The sequence below is a fragment of the Trachurus japonicus genome, chromosome 6 (genome assembly GCF_045865225.1).
Source record: "Trachurus japonicus isolate A0001 chromosome 6, Traja_1.0".
Classification (NCBI taxonomy): domain Eukaryota; kingdom Metazoa; phylum Chordata; class Actinopteri; order Carangiformes; family Carangidae; genus Trachurus; species Trachurus japonicus.
The window spans coordinates 25,666,581-25,684,224 of NC_140912.1; the positions used below are offsets into that span (position 1 = coordinate 25,666,581).

The window sequence follows — 17,644 nt, forward strand, 5'->3', positions numbered from 1 at the left end:
AGCGTGCATAACACACACAAGGGGGCCCCATGCAGCCCAACCACCCAACACCGCAGTTACATGCAACACACGCAATCAGGGGCAAAGGTCATGTGACAAATGGATACAGTCGAAGCCATTAGCGTCTTCTTCACTGTATTGAGTAAACAAGCACAATAACAGGACTGTACTTAGAAACTGAGGTGGTAGCAGCACCCTGGTTAGGACTTCCCATAAGGAAGCACTAGTCAGCCTCTGTCCTCCGGTCTTTTACCGCAGCAGCCTGGCTTTAAATGCGCCTCCGGCTCTTTGCTGCATTTCATCCCCTCTCAGTCTCACTGCCCCTGCTGCACTAAAGCCAAAATAAGAACTTGGAAACTCTAAAGAGCCGAGACAGAAAGTTGGTCAACTTTTCTTTTTTTTAAATTTTAATTTCACTTCATTTATTTTCCGAATGTAAAATGAATGATTATGAGAGGCATAAACCTCTTAAAGGCAGCCCAGCATGACATTATACACCTTATGAATATTCATAAAAACATAACGCCTAGTTGATTAAATTTTAAAACCACATTTATGAATCTGTTAAATAGGAAACTTTTATATAGTACAGTTTTATTATCAAAGACTTCTCTCTGGTATTGTGTAAGGCGTGGGTCTCTCAGCCCTTGAGGAAAAACACCATCTCTATTCAGAATGTATAGATGAAGAAACATCAGATTTGTTCAGAAGTATAATTAAATAAACCGCAGACAAATTAATCAATTTCTGCAGGAAAGCATCAATACAAACATCCCAGATGGTTTCCATGTCGGCATCCTCTTTGCTTACAGTGTTTGATGCAGTAGGTCATGTCCTTGATACACGGACTTTGGCTGAGAGAGATTTTAAAGTTGGGGAATTTTTTCGAAAACTGGCTGCCTTTGAAATTCAAGGTGGACAACCCGGTAAGGCGAGGGTCAGTCTGTTCCTGAAGCTTCCCTCTGAACATTGACATCCTTTAGCAGATCTAACTCCAACCTTAACTCTGTGGCTGACTGGGTATAACAGCTTAGGTCAGCATCTCTTAGAACTCAGTCTACCCACTTTTTTTTGGGGTCGTTAAGAGGAAACAGTATAGTTTTCTCACTCTTCCAAACTCACAGGAGTGTACAGTACTCCAGCAGGTATTTATTTATAACTTTTTTTCTAAGGGGACTCTCAACAAATGATGAACCCGTCAGCTGTCAACTCCATACATAAAAGCTACCGCCTGCAGCGATCTCCTCCTCCCCATTCACTTTGCATTTAAATGACTGGGTGTCACTGGAAAACAAAAAAACACTAAATTAACTCAGCTCTATACAGGAAATAGTACGGACGTTTCTTTTTCTTTTTCTCTTTTTGCTTACGTGTGTCACTTTCCTTCCGGGGACCTGACCTAGCTTAGCCCCTTGACACTGACCTGGACCACAGGCGTGCTTGACAGGTCTCTAAATCAGCCTGGGGCCACCATGTTCCCACGAGGACTGTTAACAAAAGCAACCAGAGAGGCATGAAACGCGCTCTGATAGTCACATACACCTCTCTATTCTAGGATGCAGGAAGGGCCAGGAGGGATTTTTACACATTCAGACACACGCCGTGTGCATGAAGGAGAGAATAAACAGCAATTGAAAGTGAGCATTAGCTGCCCTGCTACTACATGTGAGGTCAGAGTTGAATGTGACCTCTCCTGTAATTCTCCGACGTGAACCCCCTGCATACTAACACTCGCAGGCTTGACAGCAGAGAAATGTATGGAGAGAGGTCGAGAGAGCACGAGAAACACAGCATTTATAAGGCTCTACACATGAGGCTTTTACATTCAGTCCCATGAGGTAACAAGGTCCAATTTGAGCAAAGATTACATAGATAATCCAAAGATGTACAACTTTCAATATTATCCGTAATTACAGTTTTCATAGCAGTTGAACTGTTGTTGCTTCCAAATACAAAATCAAGGAATTATAAACTGGTCATTGAAGATATAGTGGTGACTGACATCTGTATGCTATCTCTGTTATCATGCAGTGGAGCTCTGTCTGCTTACATGAAATCCCCTGTTTGGCAGCAAGAGTTCACCCCACATGTACATTTACATCATCGACTACATCATCACATTTTGAGGTTGAGTAAACAAAATCATCTCATCTTATCTCATTTCATCTTCTTGTGACATCTCGTCTTGGAGGATCTCCCCTTGGATTGAATACTCAACCTTCAACTAGTAAATAAAAGTGTTTTTTTCTTCTTCTTGCTTTGCTTTGCTTGCTTTGTGCTATAAAGGGAAGGAGAAGGAGAAAAAAAGTGAATTTGGCCGACAAAATTAGAATACAAGGTCTTGGACTTTATTGAAACTCTTACATATTTGATGACTTTGATGTTGAAAAGGCTTCGTCCCACTTCTGGCTTCCCTGTGTTCCCCTGCTTTGAGCCTTTTGGCTGCCTTGAGTTGAAGAGTTGTGCTTGAAAGCGCTTCTGCGATCTTGCAAGCTATTTCTAAAGGAAGACAGCAAGCGTTTGTGTGCAGCTCCGCTGAGTGAAAACTGGAAAAGGTTACAGTATTTTAGGATTACCATATTTCATATATGGGGGGTGCCCTTGACAAAAATGTGACACTCTCCCCAGTGTGACTCATGCTTTGGCTCTCGACCAGACTGACAGCAAGTGTGGCGGCGTGGCGATCACGTACGAAAATTACTGACAATATTCTGCTGAAACTAATCCCCCCTGTTAGCTTTGTCTTTGAACTCGTGTCTGATGACGGACTGGCCTTCACTGCATGTGCTAGAATTCTTCAAGTGATGACTAGGGGGTCACCAGGGGCAACTGGAAAGTGAAATACACATAGCATGCAGTCAGCACATAGTGGTACACGTGCACTTATGCGCATTAAGCCGTGCAACCTAATTATTTGGTCCACAGTATGTATTTACATAAGCTTACCTTGATTTTAACAATATGCTTCTGGAGTGAATGAGCCTGTTATTTTGCAAGATGTGAATAAAGACTGTATTTTTTTTTTTCAGAAGAAATTACATTCCTTAACGTTGCTCCTTGGCCTGTTGTTATTTTTGCCGAGAGCTGAACCTTAAGGGATGCAAATCAGAGATTTATATACTGCATCCTGATTGCCAAGAACAAGATTAGGGTAAATTAGAAAGACGTCGGCTGAACCACAACCCATAAAACTGAAGCAGGTCTGTATAATGGAACAAATGGCTGCGAGTCTATAACTGAAAATGGACGCTTTTGTACAAAGGTGGACGTGTGTTAACACAATATCTAGACATTTAACTATGACAACATTATATTGTTAGAATGTGTTATCAAATGTCACCATTATATTCCTCTGCAACACTGTATCACGTCAATTCCTCCTCCTAAGAAAGATATGCCTCTATTTATTTTTTCATTACGATATGCTAATGGAAAAAGTTCCAAGAAAAAAGAAAAAAAAATCCCAGAAGTGGAGGAAATTACAGTCTTGACAGCATGGCTTCACTATTTTGGTTTGTCCAGCCATCATGAAAATTGCAGTAGCTGAGTGCACATGCCGGGAAAACCAGAGCCTCGTATTCTTGTTTTATTAAAATCAACAAGAAGTTGCGCGAGCAGAGGACGGATATTGAATTTAACCAAATAGCTCGTCAAAATATGGTATTGACATGTATTCATGGAAAAGCCATAAAAGATTCAGTGAACTGTCAGAAATGTATGAGACAACTGTAAAAAAAAAAATAAAAAAAAATTAGGGCTCACACTATAAAAGATGATGGAAGCTGTCATTAAAATGAATGACTGTAATACTTTTCATGCACATATTAACTGCCCCTGCAGGGTATTTTTTGGAGCCATCCATACATAAGTGTGATAAAATATGCACACTTGTGCGGTGCGCCGGCTAAATGTGTGATAGTGACGATGTGTGGCTTCACTGGAGCTGCACATACCAACGTGGGGGCAACAACTGAAACAACTGAAACCCCACCCTCCTCCTCCCAAACCAGCTGACCAAGAGCTCTCAGGCTGCTTCAGCATGAATCAGGCCTCCTCCGATTTCACACACACACACTATTGGGGGAGGGGGGAGGGGGGAGAACACATGGAGTAGCCTATTTGTTTTCTGACAGACTTTAATGTAGACGTAATGAGTATTGATTTATTCCAGTACCGTTCTCTGAGCAGACATTGATCCATATGTTCCTCTTGCAGTCTGTCATCTATGCTAGTTATCCTGTGGCCTCAGTACCAGAGAGTAGTGTTATTTCTAAAGAGCAGTTAGGCTGTTTAACCTTACCTCATTGACGCTCCCTGCTACATATCCATCTGCATTCACTCGGCAGATTAAGAAGAAGTTGTTGCGGGAGTGCATGGGAGTTGATGATCGTCCAGTGGAGGTCACTGACGGAGTCGTATTACAACATCCTCAATGCAACATCGAAGCCTCGTTTATTCTCCCCCCCTTCTCCTTGATTTCACTCTGTCCTCATCTTCTCCTCTCACAGCCCTGAGGTTGGCTGCAGTGAATGATACGGCCTCTGTAATGTCCCAGCATTAACACAGGGGATTGATGCTATTATTTAGTGATATATCTCTTTGTGCGGTCCAGTGCATTGAGATCAGGGGCTGATGAGGGGGTGGGGTGGGGGGATTCAGAGGTTGGCTGACCAGAAAAGAGTAGTTACACAGTCCATTTCCCCTCTGTGCTAATTAGCATGTCAACTGTAAAGTCGCTTGCAATGAGCCGTTTAGGGATGGATAGGAGAGGAGAGGAACAGGGGCAGAAGAGGCAGTCAAGGAATCTTTTCTGTGCCATCAAACTGCTACTAAAACTTGACCTTTACACCGGTCAATAACGGAAGACTGCATTTATCAGCTACGCGGGTTTGTCAGTGGGGGCGGGAGGGTTTGTCAGTGTTGCAGTATGGTACTCAGGCCTCAGTGGTTTGCGATGCGGATGTGAAGCAAAAGTGTGCGTTGTGTGTGTGTGTGTGTGAGAGTGTCTGCGTATTGAGTGGAAACTGTCAGAGTGATTTCACAACATTCTCACTTGCTGACTGAAGGTCATTTCTTTGGGGAGCCCTCCATGAAAAGGTTTCATATCCTCGCAGAGCCCGGGATGTGCACAATGCTTCCTAATTCTCCCCCTGTCATCCCACTTGAGCTGTTTTTGAATGAATAAAAAGAAGCAATTGGATTCTGAGGGGGAGAAGAGGTATAAAGGGAGGTAACTCCTGCAACTACCACAGGGAACACTGATCGGGGCTTCACCATATGGCAATAGAATGTAATTTGAAGCACATTAAAAGTTAGGGGTGTGACTTTTTTCCCTGAAGAAATAAGTTTTATTGTGATTAAAGCTGAGGCATCTCTGGAAACCCGTTTTTGTTAATACTGCAGCTGCTGAGGATTTTATCTTACATCAATAGCTTTATTTTCTTCTAACCTCTCAGTCTTGATTAAATCAACAATGGCTTTTTTTTCTTTCTTTCTTTCTTTTTTTATAATGATGGATGAAGAGAGCTTCTTGGCCTTTGGACAAGACTCAGGTGCCGAGGCTGTCACGCCAAAGGTGAAATAGAAACTCTCCCCCTCCCCCTTTTTGTTTCGCCTCCGGATCAGGAGCAGATGCAGACGAAGCGTCATCAAAATTCAAACGGCGCCCACCGAAACACCGCACATCTATGAATACAGATTGGGGTCCCTGCATTGGTTTAATGTAAGGTCTTGTTTTCACTCGGTGTTCTCGCACACTCTAAGTTTATTATCTCCAAAATGAAGTCAGTTTGTGGCACACATTCGTGGAATAAGGTCAATTTTCTTGGATTTGTGCTGCTGCTAACTTGTGACTGAGAAAGAGCGAGAGGGAGGGGGGTAGGGGGAGGAGAGTGGAGGAAAGCGTCCTTATTCCAGCAGGTCTGTGATTTTCTCAAAGCCTTCTCTGCCATGATACATCATGGATTAAGGTATAAACTGCATGATGCACTGCAAACATGCTTGGGTAAAAAAATAAAATAAAAAACGGGTAGTAGAAGAACTGCTCCCCTCAGCATTAAAAGAAGCAACAGGACAAATAAGATACAAGGGGACATGGAATAATAAAAGCCATGGGATGAACGCTGTGATGCTACTTTATCACTTCATAGGAAAGGGTGTAATAACATTAGCAGACCCCCCTCCCCACACACACTCTCTCTGTCTTTCCTTATCTCTGGCTTTAAAAGTATGGTGAATAATTTACTATATGAAGAGAAAGGGGTATTATAAAGCTCTTCATAAGTGCAGGCGAATGGTCATTTGCCCCGTGGCGTGGTACAGTATGCAGAGTGACTATTGATTATATGTCTTTCAATCTGAATATCCTCTTTTCTCGCTAGGCATCCGCCCGGTGCTCTGGTTTTCACTTAAGCGGATGTGCATATTTTGCGTCTTCATCTTCCCTCTCTCTCCCTTCGGGGATGCATAATGCCTCACATTGCATAACAGGAGTGTTCCCATTCACAGTGCTGCTGCTGCTGCTGCTGCTGCTCCAGGAATAAACATATGCTTAGATGTTCACAGTTTTACTCTTATGCATTTGTTAAAAATTTGTTCCACCCCTCTGCAAACCATCTCAAAGCACCAACAGTGAATAGACGCTGCATGTTTTTTTGTTTTTGTGTGTGTTTTTTTTAACCGATGCAGACTTCTCCCCCACGCCTTGATATTAGGTTTGGATTCCAGCCACCACACCCGTTAGCAAATACAATCCCTCTTGTTCATTAGTGGTGTTAGTAAGCCTTTTTTTTTTACATTGTGGTGAAATGTTACAGGTCGTGTGCTTGCGCCAGTGTCTCTAATGGATTCTGTGTTGTTCCCAGCAGCAGCAGCAGCAACAGGTCAGGCTGCACAGTGCTCAGACCATCCCTTACAGCAAGGCTACACACCCACACTGCTTTTTTACAAGTGAAATGAGATGATAAATCCAACACATCTTATCTCACACACACACATCTGCATGCACACACAGGCACAATAACACACGTGCAGTTACAGTCAGTTCCCCTCCCTCCGATCAGCTCACAGTCCCAGCAGCTTGTCTGTTTTTGCACCACAGACTGACCCTGTAGATTAAAAACCATAACAATACATTTCCGATGTCCAAGTGCTTTGCTCGTTTCCAAGGATAAATCCCAAGCCTGCTTTTTTTCACCTCATTTGGGCCAGCAGTTGTTAAGCAGCTGAAATACACTTGTAACGATATGTTTTGCTCTTCTGGCGGTCGTCTTGAACACAGCCGGGGAAGGTCACCTCGCTTTGTGCCGCAAAGTCCCCGCGCCCATTAGGAGAAATAAATCATGCTGCGGTTGTTGATAGAGGTTGTTATTTTGTTTATGAGTTCCTGAAAAGGTTGAAGCAAGTTGAGACATTTGGATGTACTGTACTAAGCATATGGACGCCTCTGCCAGGGAGCTCTCTGTAGCAGATGCCCTCATACAAGACCATTTAGCTGTCGCCTTCTGCAGTGACACTGAGTCTTGGGCTCGTTTCGACACCATGAGGGGGTGAGAGGGAGCAGAGAAATGTGCTGAGTGCAACACTCTGGCCTTCTCTTCTCTTACTTACAGCACACTGCAGCTACCATATCGTACATTAGGGATTTTCTCATTTCCTTTAGCCCTTTGGTCGTCTGCTGCTCCCAGGTACTGTGCGGGGGGAACAGGTCGAATGTCCAACCTGTCTAATCCACTAGTCTCTGGCCATGCTCTACCTCTGCTGAGCCAGCACGCTCATTAAGCCCTTCAACTAGTGAAACTCAATGGGATACTGTCCAACCGTCTGCCCGCCTCCGAGGATTTTCAGCATGGCTGCACTGGCAGACCAGAGTGAGATATTTATATGAGCCAAATGTTTGTGTGTGCCCCTCTACAGGCGATGCAGTTTATGTGAAGGAAAACAGCCACTCATAAAAAGGCACTGCCTTCACATAAATAGATATTTATTTATCCAAACGCGTCCACTTTTTATTGCACGCAAATGCCTCATAAGATATCTTCATAAGCACCTTGATGTCAACAGCGGGCAGGAATAGTCGCATTTAATTAGCACCATGCGCCGGGAGCAGCTCCTCTGTTATCAGCTCTGTTTATGTATTTATATCTCATAGTTCTCATCAGAACGTGGCTGGGATTTGGTATCGACCCGAATTTCTTTACAGACTGGGGTCCTGAGCGTTGGTTGGTTGTGAGCTGAGCTGCCTGGGAGGAGATATAGTCTTAGGGCAGGGCAGCTGCCATCCATGCAGCGGCTTCACATCTGCAGCACGAAGAAGTAAAGGAGCTTTTCTTCTCTGTGGCAGTGTTTGTCTGTATTTGGACCAGCGCTTTGGTCTTTGGCTCTGTTCTTTGTACTGTGCGCTTGGCTTGCAGGCAGGCCCCAGTTCCCAGTGCATCTCTCTCTCCCTCTCTCTCCCTCTCTCTGACTGGCTGTGGCAAGCAGAGCTGCCTCACTTTCAGGCTCCAGACACGGGATGACTTTCCCCTTCCTGGTTCTCTCCTACTTGTTCTCAATGCATAATTGAAGTGCCTTTGGGTTCTCGGGGCTGATTGAAGAGTCTTGTTGGGATGGTAGAGATCTAACAGCGGAATTAGTCAGGGATGCCTAATAGTGTTTCTCCTGCTATTGTCCTGACTATCTTTCTCTCTGTGCCTCATCCTCTGAGGGCAGAGGCTGTTGTCAGGTGTGAAAGAGTGGGGATGTTTCAGCGCAGACAGCGGGGATTGCTCCGGACAGGCAGAGAAAGGCTTGTCTGTCTTTAATCCTTCCTGGCTCGATTGATTTAGGGTCACTTTGCAGTGAATGGGCCTCTCAGCTCTTCTTTGGGAGACTGGGGAGAGGGGGAGACATGACAGACCTCACATCATCGTCAGGTGCATCACTGAAGACCTCTAAATGGGGTAATTTAGGCTCCTTCTTCAAAGTGGCCAGCTAGGGCATCCAACCAGAACCAGAACTGCACCACTGCTCGACCGAGCATGTGATGGGTGGTGGGAGCTCTACCTCTGAAACATATCGGTGCAGACAAGTCCTTTTGAGTCATGTGTTTACCGTACACCAACAGACACGGTTAAGATGTTTAGACAATATGTACTTGACCCCATGGAAGCTCAGCTGTCGACAAATTAAAGTGCACATGTTCATAGAAAGATGCGTGTTGTCTTGTCGGCCGGTCTGTGAGGCAGTGTGATTTAATAGGTAAACTCTTGCATTGTATGAGACGCTGCCAGGACTCCACAGGGTGAATGAAACTTTAACCAGGCAGAAATAGCTTTTTAATCTTACACTCTGCATCTGTCTCGGCCCTTTTGAATTCATGCGGTGTTTATTCTGAGCCTGAAAGCACTGTTTCCCTCAGCCACCATCACAGACCCTGTGAATTATTTACTTGTTATACAACTCACATCGGCTGTACGCTATCCACTCGGGAACGACTAGGATGCCCCTAGGAAGCCTGAAGAGACAGGGGTGGGGAGTTTTTACTGGAAAGCTGTACACTGCCTACAGCTTAGCTTGTCTGCCATCATCAGGATAAATATTGTGTAAGAAATGTTAGTGAAACACACGAGCCTCATAATGGAGGGAAGAGAGATTCATTTCCTACTATAACTACCAAAGCTTCACTGAGAAATGTCAGTGTTAACAAGTTTGTTTTTAATCATAAATGTGTTTTTTCTTCTTCGAGCTCCTCTTGCCTCAAGTATTGGATCCAACTTAATGTTTTTAATGCTCTTAAGGAAAACAAGATTTCAATGATGGTCAATATTAAAACTCCACTTTACTACTTTGAAGGCTTGAGATATGTTTATTTTTCTTTTCTGAAGAATGTGTAGCTGGTAGAGCGTGCACAAATGTGCAGTAAACACTGAGGCCTCACAGCAAGAATTGTTCTGGGTTCGATTTACCCAGCCTTGGGCCTTTATGTTTGGGGTTGTCATGTTCTTTCTGTGCCTGTCTGGGTACTAGTGCTTCCTCCCACAGTCCAAAGACAAGCACATCAGGTTATTTGGTGACACTGAAGTGCCACTCTAAAAGTGAGTCAGTCCCCATAGACACTCATGTTAAAATGTCCAACGGCAGAAATAAACATGTTTACAGCCTTGTACAGTACAAGGAAGCCAAGCTCCTGTTTGTGACAGCTGCACAGAGGGTGATTTTGTCTTAATGTATGAATCACCTGTTAAGATTTTTTAAGGCTTAAAGGTAGAGCAGGAGATCCTGGAAAAATTGACAATTCAAAAGTCCAAGCCCCTTTCTCTCCAAAGCCACACCTCAAAAAACACAGGAACGCACAATGCTTGTTCTTTTCTGCCATAACGTTGCTGCAACTGTCTGAATTTAGCAAACTAGCATAAGCGCTGGTTCTGGTGTCGTCTTTTCTGTATCATAAGTCGTAGGTGTGCAACTACTGTAGTGCATTCACAAGCGATTTCAGTTTGATAGACACACCATGAGCCAATTAATTTGTTTGTGGCGTTCAAAATGATTGGATGGTGTTTTTACAGGATTGTCCATTCCACAGGTGACGGACAGTTCTCATTTTTTGTGAAAAAGCATGTAATTAATTAGTTGCAATCAGGGTGTGAAGAGGATTTCAAGCAATACAGTAAAAAATGCTCCAGAAAAAGATTTCCTCCCCTACCTTTAAATTTATGGATAATTGCAGTATATCTTTATTAGTATTTGGCTTGAACAGTGATGCACCAAAGTCTCAGCTCCGTACACATCCCACCTCTTGCTCATTCTTGGATCAGCCAGGAGTTCACAGGAGTATCTGGCAAGAAAGTCTGTCAATATTTATTTACAGGCTAGGCTGTATACAGTACATGAGCACAGTAGAAGAGAAACAAACAGATTGAGGAGCTATAACCAGCTGATACTTGGCAGGATTTAAATACAATCTGATCAAAAAGTAATGATGTGGAAAATACTATACTAGTTCTCTGTGTCATCTGGGGATCTGTTGTGTTTGCTCAAGTGTGGTCACCATGGAGGAGAGATACTGTAAAAGTGCTCATTTATCAGGGAGAAATCTAAAAAATAAATAAATAAATAAAATCATTTTTCTGACAGGCACATTCAAACAGTCTCTCTAGAGAGTCTGCTCCTAAAATGACTCCTTCTTCTTTCACAGCATGACTCAAAAAAGACCTTTTCCACTTGCTGGGAAGAAAATACAAATAGCCTATCTTTACTTTAAAGCTTCTTCTCTCCCATTTGATGTTTACAGTTGCTTCATTGTGTCTGTTCTGTGATTCTGTTTCCCTCTCGCTGTTGGCAGGCCATTTAGTACTTATATGGTAACATGAATCACAGGCTTGTGGGATCACATGGTGAAAAACTGAAAAATTCTTCTTTTATCTGAGGTGAATATCCTCTGTCTTCGTTTCACTGCAAAATCAATGCTGGCTAAAGCAGAGGATGCTGTGTGCCACAAGAAAAAAAAAAGTTTTTTTTTTCCCCCAATAAAGAGAAAGATGGAGTTGCAGTAAAGGGCAGAGGGGATCATAAAGTGATGAAGTGACTTCATCGTGGAGTTGCACAGCCAGGTTGGCATTTCTCCCAATTTTATGGGGTTTATTGTGCTGTTATGGTGGAGGTGCTTTAATTACTGAAACAAAAGGTTAGTTTTCAGTGTGGTACAGCAGCCGATGCCTGTAGAAGATTGTTATTTCTGTGTTTTAAAAATAACAATAACAACAGACTTCTCCCGCTGACCGATTATTCACTCTCAGCTCTAAAGCCGCCAGCGAGCTGAAGTGAGAGTCTCCAAACTCCACACTTTTCGATTCGCTCACGACCACATGAGACACACACACGCTCTCTCTCAAACTTCACAAACTCATTCACAGAAGCACTGAGCCCTTGTGATGAGAGCGGCCACAGATCACAGGAGCAGTTTGACCCAGACTGTCGTTCTGTTACGACAGGTCGCGACCTCTCTGAGCGCTGGGAGTGTAAAAAAGGTCAACATCCTCCAACCATCCACACACACCCCCCCTCCTCCTCCCGTCTTGCAGAGATTGAAGTCTGGGTCCAGTGTCAGTCGGTGGCGTGTTACCGAACCAGTTACTGCAGCAACTGATAATTCTCTGAGCCAGCCAGCCTCTCAGATGAAGGGTCGGCCTCTATTATCTTCTTCGTCTTCTCAGCCTCTATAAGCTCAATAGCTCCGTAGCTCTCTCTCTCTCTCTCACACACACACACACACACACTTACACACACACTCCTCACGAGTGCACCCAATCTTTTCTAGCTTTAAGACCTTCTATCCCTCTCTCTCGCACACCTCACAGTTGACCTTCCTCACCTCTCCGTCCTGTGTGGAAAAAGGAGCCCGACTGTTGCTTCACACAGTATTATTGCAATTATTTTCACCCTGAGCTTGTTAAACAGTAGGATCCCCCCCCGCCCCCACCTCTTCATCTCATGTCTTCCAATTTCCTCCACCTTAAACCTGACATCTCTCTCCTCTGCTCTCCTCTCTGCTGGACTCCTTTTGTTTCTTTTTTTTTCCCATGTATGACATTTAGACACTGGACTCCGTTCTGCCTCATCATGGAGGTGCTCTCAAAATATTACAGAATACGTATAAAAAGGTCACATATTCTCTTTCACCCCTGCTCTTACTATTCGTCATTGATTTTTATTTTTTTTTTTAAGAAAAACATCTCTGTATCAAGCACAATTACACACTCTAGGCCTCCCTCCTCCCCTCCCATCAGTAGTGCTGTTAACTTTCTGAACTCAATTCAGTGTTAAGAGCAGCCAGGCTTTGTATTCCAGCCTGCTAAGGATTTCTCATTACCACGGCCGGCAGATATGTTCCTATCAGCCTCAAATATGAGAGTATAACCTTCAACGTGATAAATAGGAGGGAGGGAAGCGTCTCTGCGCGGGAGATGGACAAACAAAACATGAAGACAAAACAGCTAGTCGTGTTTTGACAGTCATTATTTTTCCCCAGTAACTAAATAAAAAATTCATATTTGAAAATGAGGACCGGTTGGATCTTGTTAACGCTGAAACAGTGGTGGGCCTGGCGAGCTGTCACACGTCACCCTCGGTTGCTTAATGATGCGTCTGTGCCCTGCAGAGTTGCACTTACGTCGATGGAAAAGGACGACGAAAGTAAAGTAATAACCCAAAGCTTCCATGCTGGTTGTTTCAATCATCATGGTTAATTGGTGTAGAAGCACACCGGGCGAAGCCGCACAGACCCGAGACACCACCAGCGGATAATCTTATGTAAATCTTATGTAAACAGCGGAAAGGTTAGTAATACTGTGAGTCATTTGTATCGACTTGCAGCGTGAGTCTGCTGGTCTTAGATCAGGAAACGTCATTGCATCAGTCGATGTATTGACTTACATCACTAACATTCAGACCACAGGATGATTGCATAAACTATTATTCCTGCAATTTCACGTTGCGAGAAAATATGGTAATAGGCCGATTTAGTCCTCCAGCCCAAACTTTAATCACAACCCCCTGAGCATCCACTGCTGTGATTGATGTAATAACAATGACTGCCTTAATAGTAATCCTCCTCCGTGATGTTTACAGGCCTCTTCAGTGTTGGAGGATCCTTTGATCCCTTTCCTGCAGATGGTATATCAAAACATGACCGTCTTAAAATTAAAAGAAGATAAGGAGCTCAGCAGAGGGACTGGGAGGTCAAGCTCAGGCTCACACACTCTCACACACAACAAGGTCAGATAACCAATGAGATCAGAGCTCATACTGCATCAACACAGGTGTGATGACGACATGTCGTAGTAGTAGTAGTAGTAGTAGTAGTAGTAGTAGTAGTAGCAGGGCAGAGATTAGACTGTGTAGGCTCAGATCAGACAGATTGACTGGGGGCTGGGTGGTTTCACAGCCGCTAAAGAGAGCGACACACTTGGATGAGCTCCCTTCGCTTGGGTGTTTTAACGCAATTAAGTGAAGGCATTGTAGCCCCCCCCCCTCCCCTCCTCTCTCCTCCCACCCCCACCTGGACTCTCGGTGTTCTGGTAGTAAATCCACTCCACCCATCTGGCCTCTTAAACTTCATTCCTCCGCCTTCCTCCTCGAATCCTCGAATCCTCACCCTCACGCTTTATATAATCTGGCCTTCTGAGGAGTGTCAGCTGTGATTCTGTATATCAGCCACCCAATGCATAGGGACGTGACCTTTACCAGCGTTTTCCAATCGACGCTTTCATTCCCCCCGTTTTTAATCAGGATAGCGTAAACGAGCCAAAGGGTGCCTCCCAGCGCATACAGATGCCTCTGAATTATTTAGACAATGGATGATTGAAAGTCTTTTATGCACCACTGAACATCTATCTATCTATCTATCTATCTATCTATCTATCTATCTATCTATCTATCTATCTATCTATCTATCTATCTATCTATCTATCTATCTATCTATCTATCTATCTATCTATCTATCTATCTATCTATCTATCTATCTATCTACCGGTATCTATATCTATATCTATCTATCCATCTATCTATTTATCTCTCTATCTATCTGTGTGGCTTGATCCATATGTGACTAAACTAAACAAGTCTCTTTCTCTCAGAGGCTCTACATCTCTCAGACTTGTTGCACTTTGGTCTTTTGCACACACACAGTCCACCCGCCCGTTGCAGAGTGAGCACTCTCAAACACTTCTTTCATCTATCCTCAGTCAATTATGTACAGTCGGGAATCCTTCTCTCGGCGTCCTCACCTTTAATTGCATCCAGTCTCCTCCGAGCCCTCAGGGGAGCGTGTGTATCATTCATCCGATCGTCTGTGTTGCCGTGTGTATGTATTGAAGAGCTCTCATCAGTGGAGGTCAATCGGCACAAAGGTCAAAAGGTTAATGAGAGCAAGACTGCACCGCTCTGACACTCCAGAGAGAGAGGGGGGGGGGGGGGTTGTGGGAAATGAATTTATGTATTTGCACAGATCCTATAGGACTCATTAGACCCGAGACATCTCTCACCACCTCATGAGGGCTCCATTTGAAACCCAAGAGTTACTATTACACATCATCACCTAACATCAACCGAGAGCCCTCTTTTGACTTCAGTGGACTTTGTAATGTACTTTAAGTGGCTTTTGTTTACCTGCGCTGCGACATAGCTGATCAGCTGGAGTCGGATGCCATTCGTCAAAGATGATGCTGCGCTTGTTTGTTGTTGTAGAAGTGCTGAAAGCGCAGCGTATTTTCAGGTTTATTATCACTCATGCCATTTGGCAGTTAAACTTTGTCATCTCTTGGAAAAGCGGGCGGCGCTGCATGCGTGCGGTTGATTAATCATTTTATTCTGAAGGAGCAAAAGGAAGCGGGTGAGATTTATCCATAAAATGATGACTGTGTGTGTATGTGTGTGTGTGTATACATTTTATTTGAATGTATATCCCCGGTGTGTTTGTTTGTATGGTTGTGTACATACTGTATTTCTGACAGGCATTAAAGTGCTTCGGAGCAGCAGTGCGAAGATGGGAAAAGAAGGAGGGGGAGCAGCGTGAATAGATGCGGATAAAGGGAGGGTGTGTGTGATGATTTACCATGTTGCCTTTCCATATTTTACCTCATTTGTATTTTTTTTCTCTATTCATAGCAGGATTGCTGTGGGGATGTCATTCTATTAGTGCAGCCAAAAAATGTCACCACTTAGCTCGTAACCTATATTTCAAGCCCAAGAAGTGGGCACGTTGCATGGGCTCTTATCTCTCATAGATGGACCAACACATCAGCGGGAGGGAAATTACAGTCCGCCAGCCTAAGCCGTAAACACTAATGCATTAAAGGGGCTCACGCATGCAGACCTCAAACACATCAGCTGGAGAGCCTGGCATGGTGACAGGAAGGAATTAGGGAATTGCTCCCTCTAGGTGAAGTTCAAGTCTACTGCGGGGAGGCTTTGGAAACTTTTCATTTTTAGGGGGTAGCGGTAATTACATCTCTGTTTGTTCTGGATTTAACGTAATCAGCTCAAATGTGCAAAAACCAGCACGGCCCAAGTCCAATTTTTTTTTTGCTCTAATCTCTTTGCGAAGCTGTTATTGGCTTATCATAGTTGTAATTGGTGTAAACCCTCTTGTTTTTTGAGCAATGTTTGGTGATGGATGACTGTGTGGGTAATTCCCCAGGCAGTCAGAAGGAAATGGAGCCTGTTGCACTGGGGGTTTTTGGGGGGGTTAGGGATTTGTGTTAGTTTAGCGCTGACCTTGCTCTCTGTGTTACTACCCATGATGTTGAGCTTTGCCATTATAAAAAACATCTGCCAGGGGTTGAAGCTGAAAATGACCTCGGTTATTTGTCATATTTGTGTAAATAACCTTGAAAAAAAAAACTGGCGACTTCTTTTCTTTTTTTTTGGTTTTCTCACCTTGTCTCCTCCTCTTCTTTTGCAGTTATGCGGCTGTGGGCTGCTCGGCGTGGGCATCTGGCTCTCCGTGTCTCAGGGCAGCTTCGCCACCTTCTCGCCCTCATTCCCCTCACTGTCGGCTGCCAACATGGTCATTGCCATCGGTGCCATCGTCATGGTAACGGGCTTCCTCGGTTGCCTGGGTGCCATCAAGGAGAACAAGTGCCTGCTTCTGAGCGTGAGTAAAAAAAGCTAAAAAACCTAAAAATCTACATACCTACACCAACAGTCGATAGTGGATAAGACACACGAAGACCGGTCGCCCTGAAACTTCCCTTGGATATTGGTTTTCTCGCATGCTCTGGCATCAGTCTGACAAATATTGACAGAGATGCCTTGAGGAGAGACAGCCTGTCACATATGTGTCTGTACACCTACACACGCTGGTCTCAGGCCAGAGTGAAAAGAAGCAGCATATGCGTATTTGTGTTTGTCGTCCAGCAGCAGGAGCCTCGGCTGAGCGAGGCAACTGACAGAAGGAGTTCAATCTGCATTGTCGCAAAAAAACCCTCAAAGGGCTCAGAAAGAGAAATTAAAGCTAAGCAGTGGGATTGTCCCTCTCCCTGCAAATTAACACCAACACATTTGTGTCATTTCCACGGCTCAGATCAGAGCCCGGTGAAAGATGTGCCAGTCAGACGGCCTCCCTTTTGTGGCACCGGCGTTGCTGATTACTGTATGTACACACAGCAGAGTAAAGGCACTTGATAATTTTCTCCTCAATAATTGCGATGGTTCTATTATTCATCACAAAGACGACTCCGTCTCGACGTACTCGCACTGTTTGGCCAAAGTTGTACAAGTGTTTTATCTTTAAGCACAAGTTAATTATAAAAGTTCACCCAGTGGAATGAGGTTTGTGCAGGAGAGAGAGAGAGGGAGAGAGAAAAAAAAACTTTCATGTATAGAAACTTTAAATGAGACGTAGAGTTTGGGGCTTTTGGGTACTTAACATCACAAACAGCCCAATCCCTTGAAGCTCTTGCATCAGTCAAAAGCCCCACCAAATCCTCTGTATTCGACATGGCTTCCTTCACCTGCCTAACAACTGTGAAGCAGAGAGAGGAAGAGAGCAGAGTGCAGGGGGAGGGAGGGAGGGAGTAAAGGAGGGAGAGACGACTGGAATGGGAAAACACAGACTTAATAGAAAATTTGAAAAAAGTTCTGATTGTTAAGTCTCTTGCCACATCTT

General features: G+C 44.1%; 1 protein-coding gene across 3 annotated transcripts in view; it reads left to right on the plus strand.

Moving 5' to 3' along the window:
- The window catches only part of tspan9a (tetraspanin 9a), a 153,418-nt gene that overhangs the window by 118,419 nt on the left and 17,355 nt on the right, over nt 1-17,644 (plus strand). For all 3 annotated transcript variants that reach the window (XM_085780015.1, XM_085780016.1, XM_085780014.1), the window contains one exon: nt 16,439-16,630. In XM_085780015.1, the coding sequence (XP_085636141.1) occupies nt 16,439-16,630 (192 nt within the window). The remainder of the gene's footprint in view (nt 1-16,438; nt 16,631-17,644) is intronic.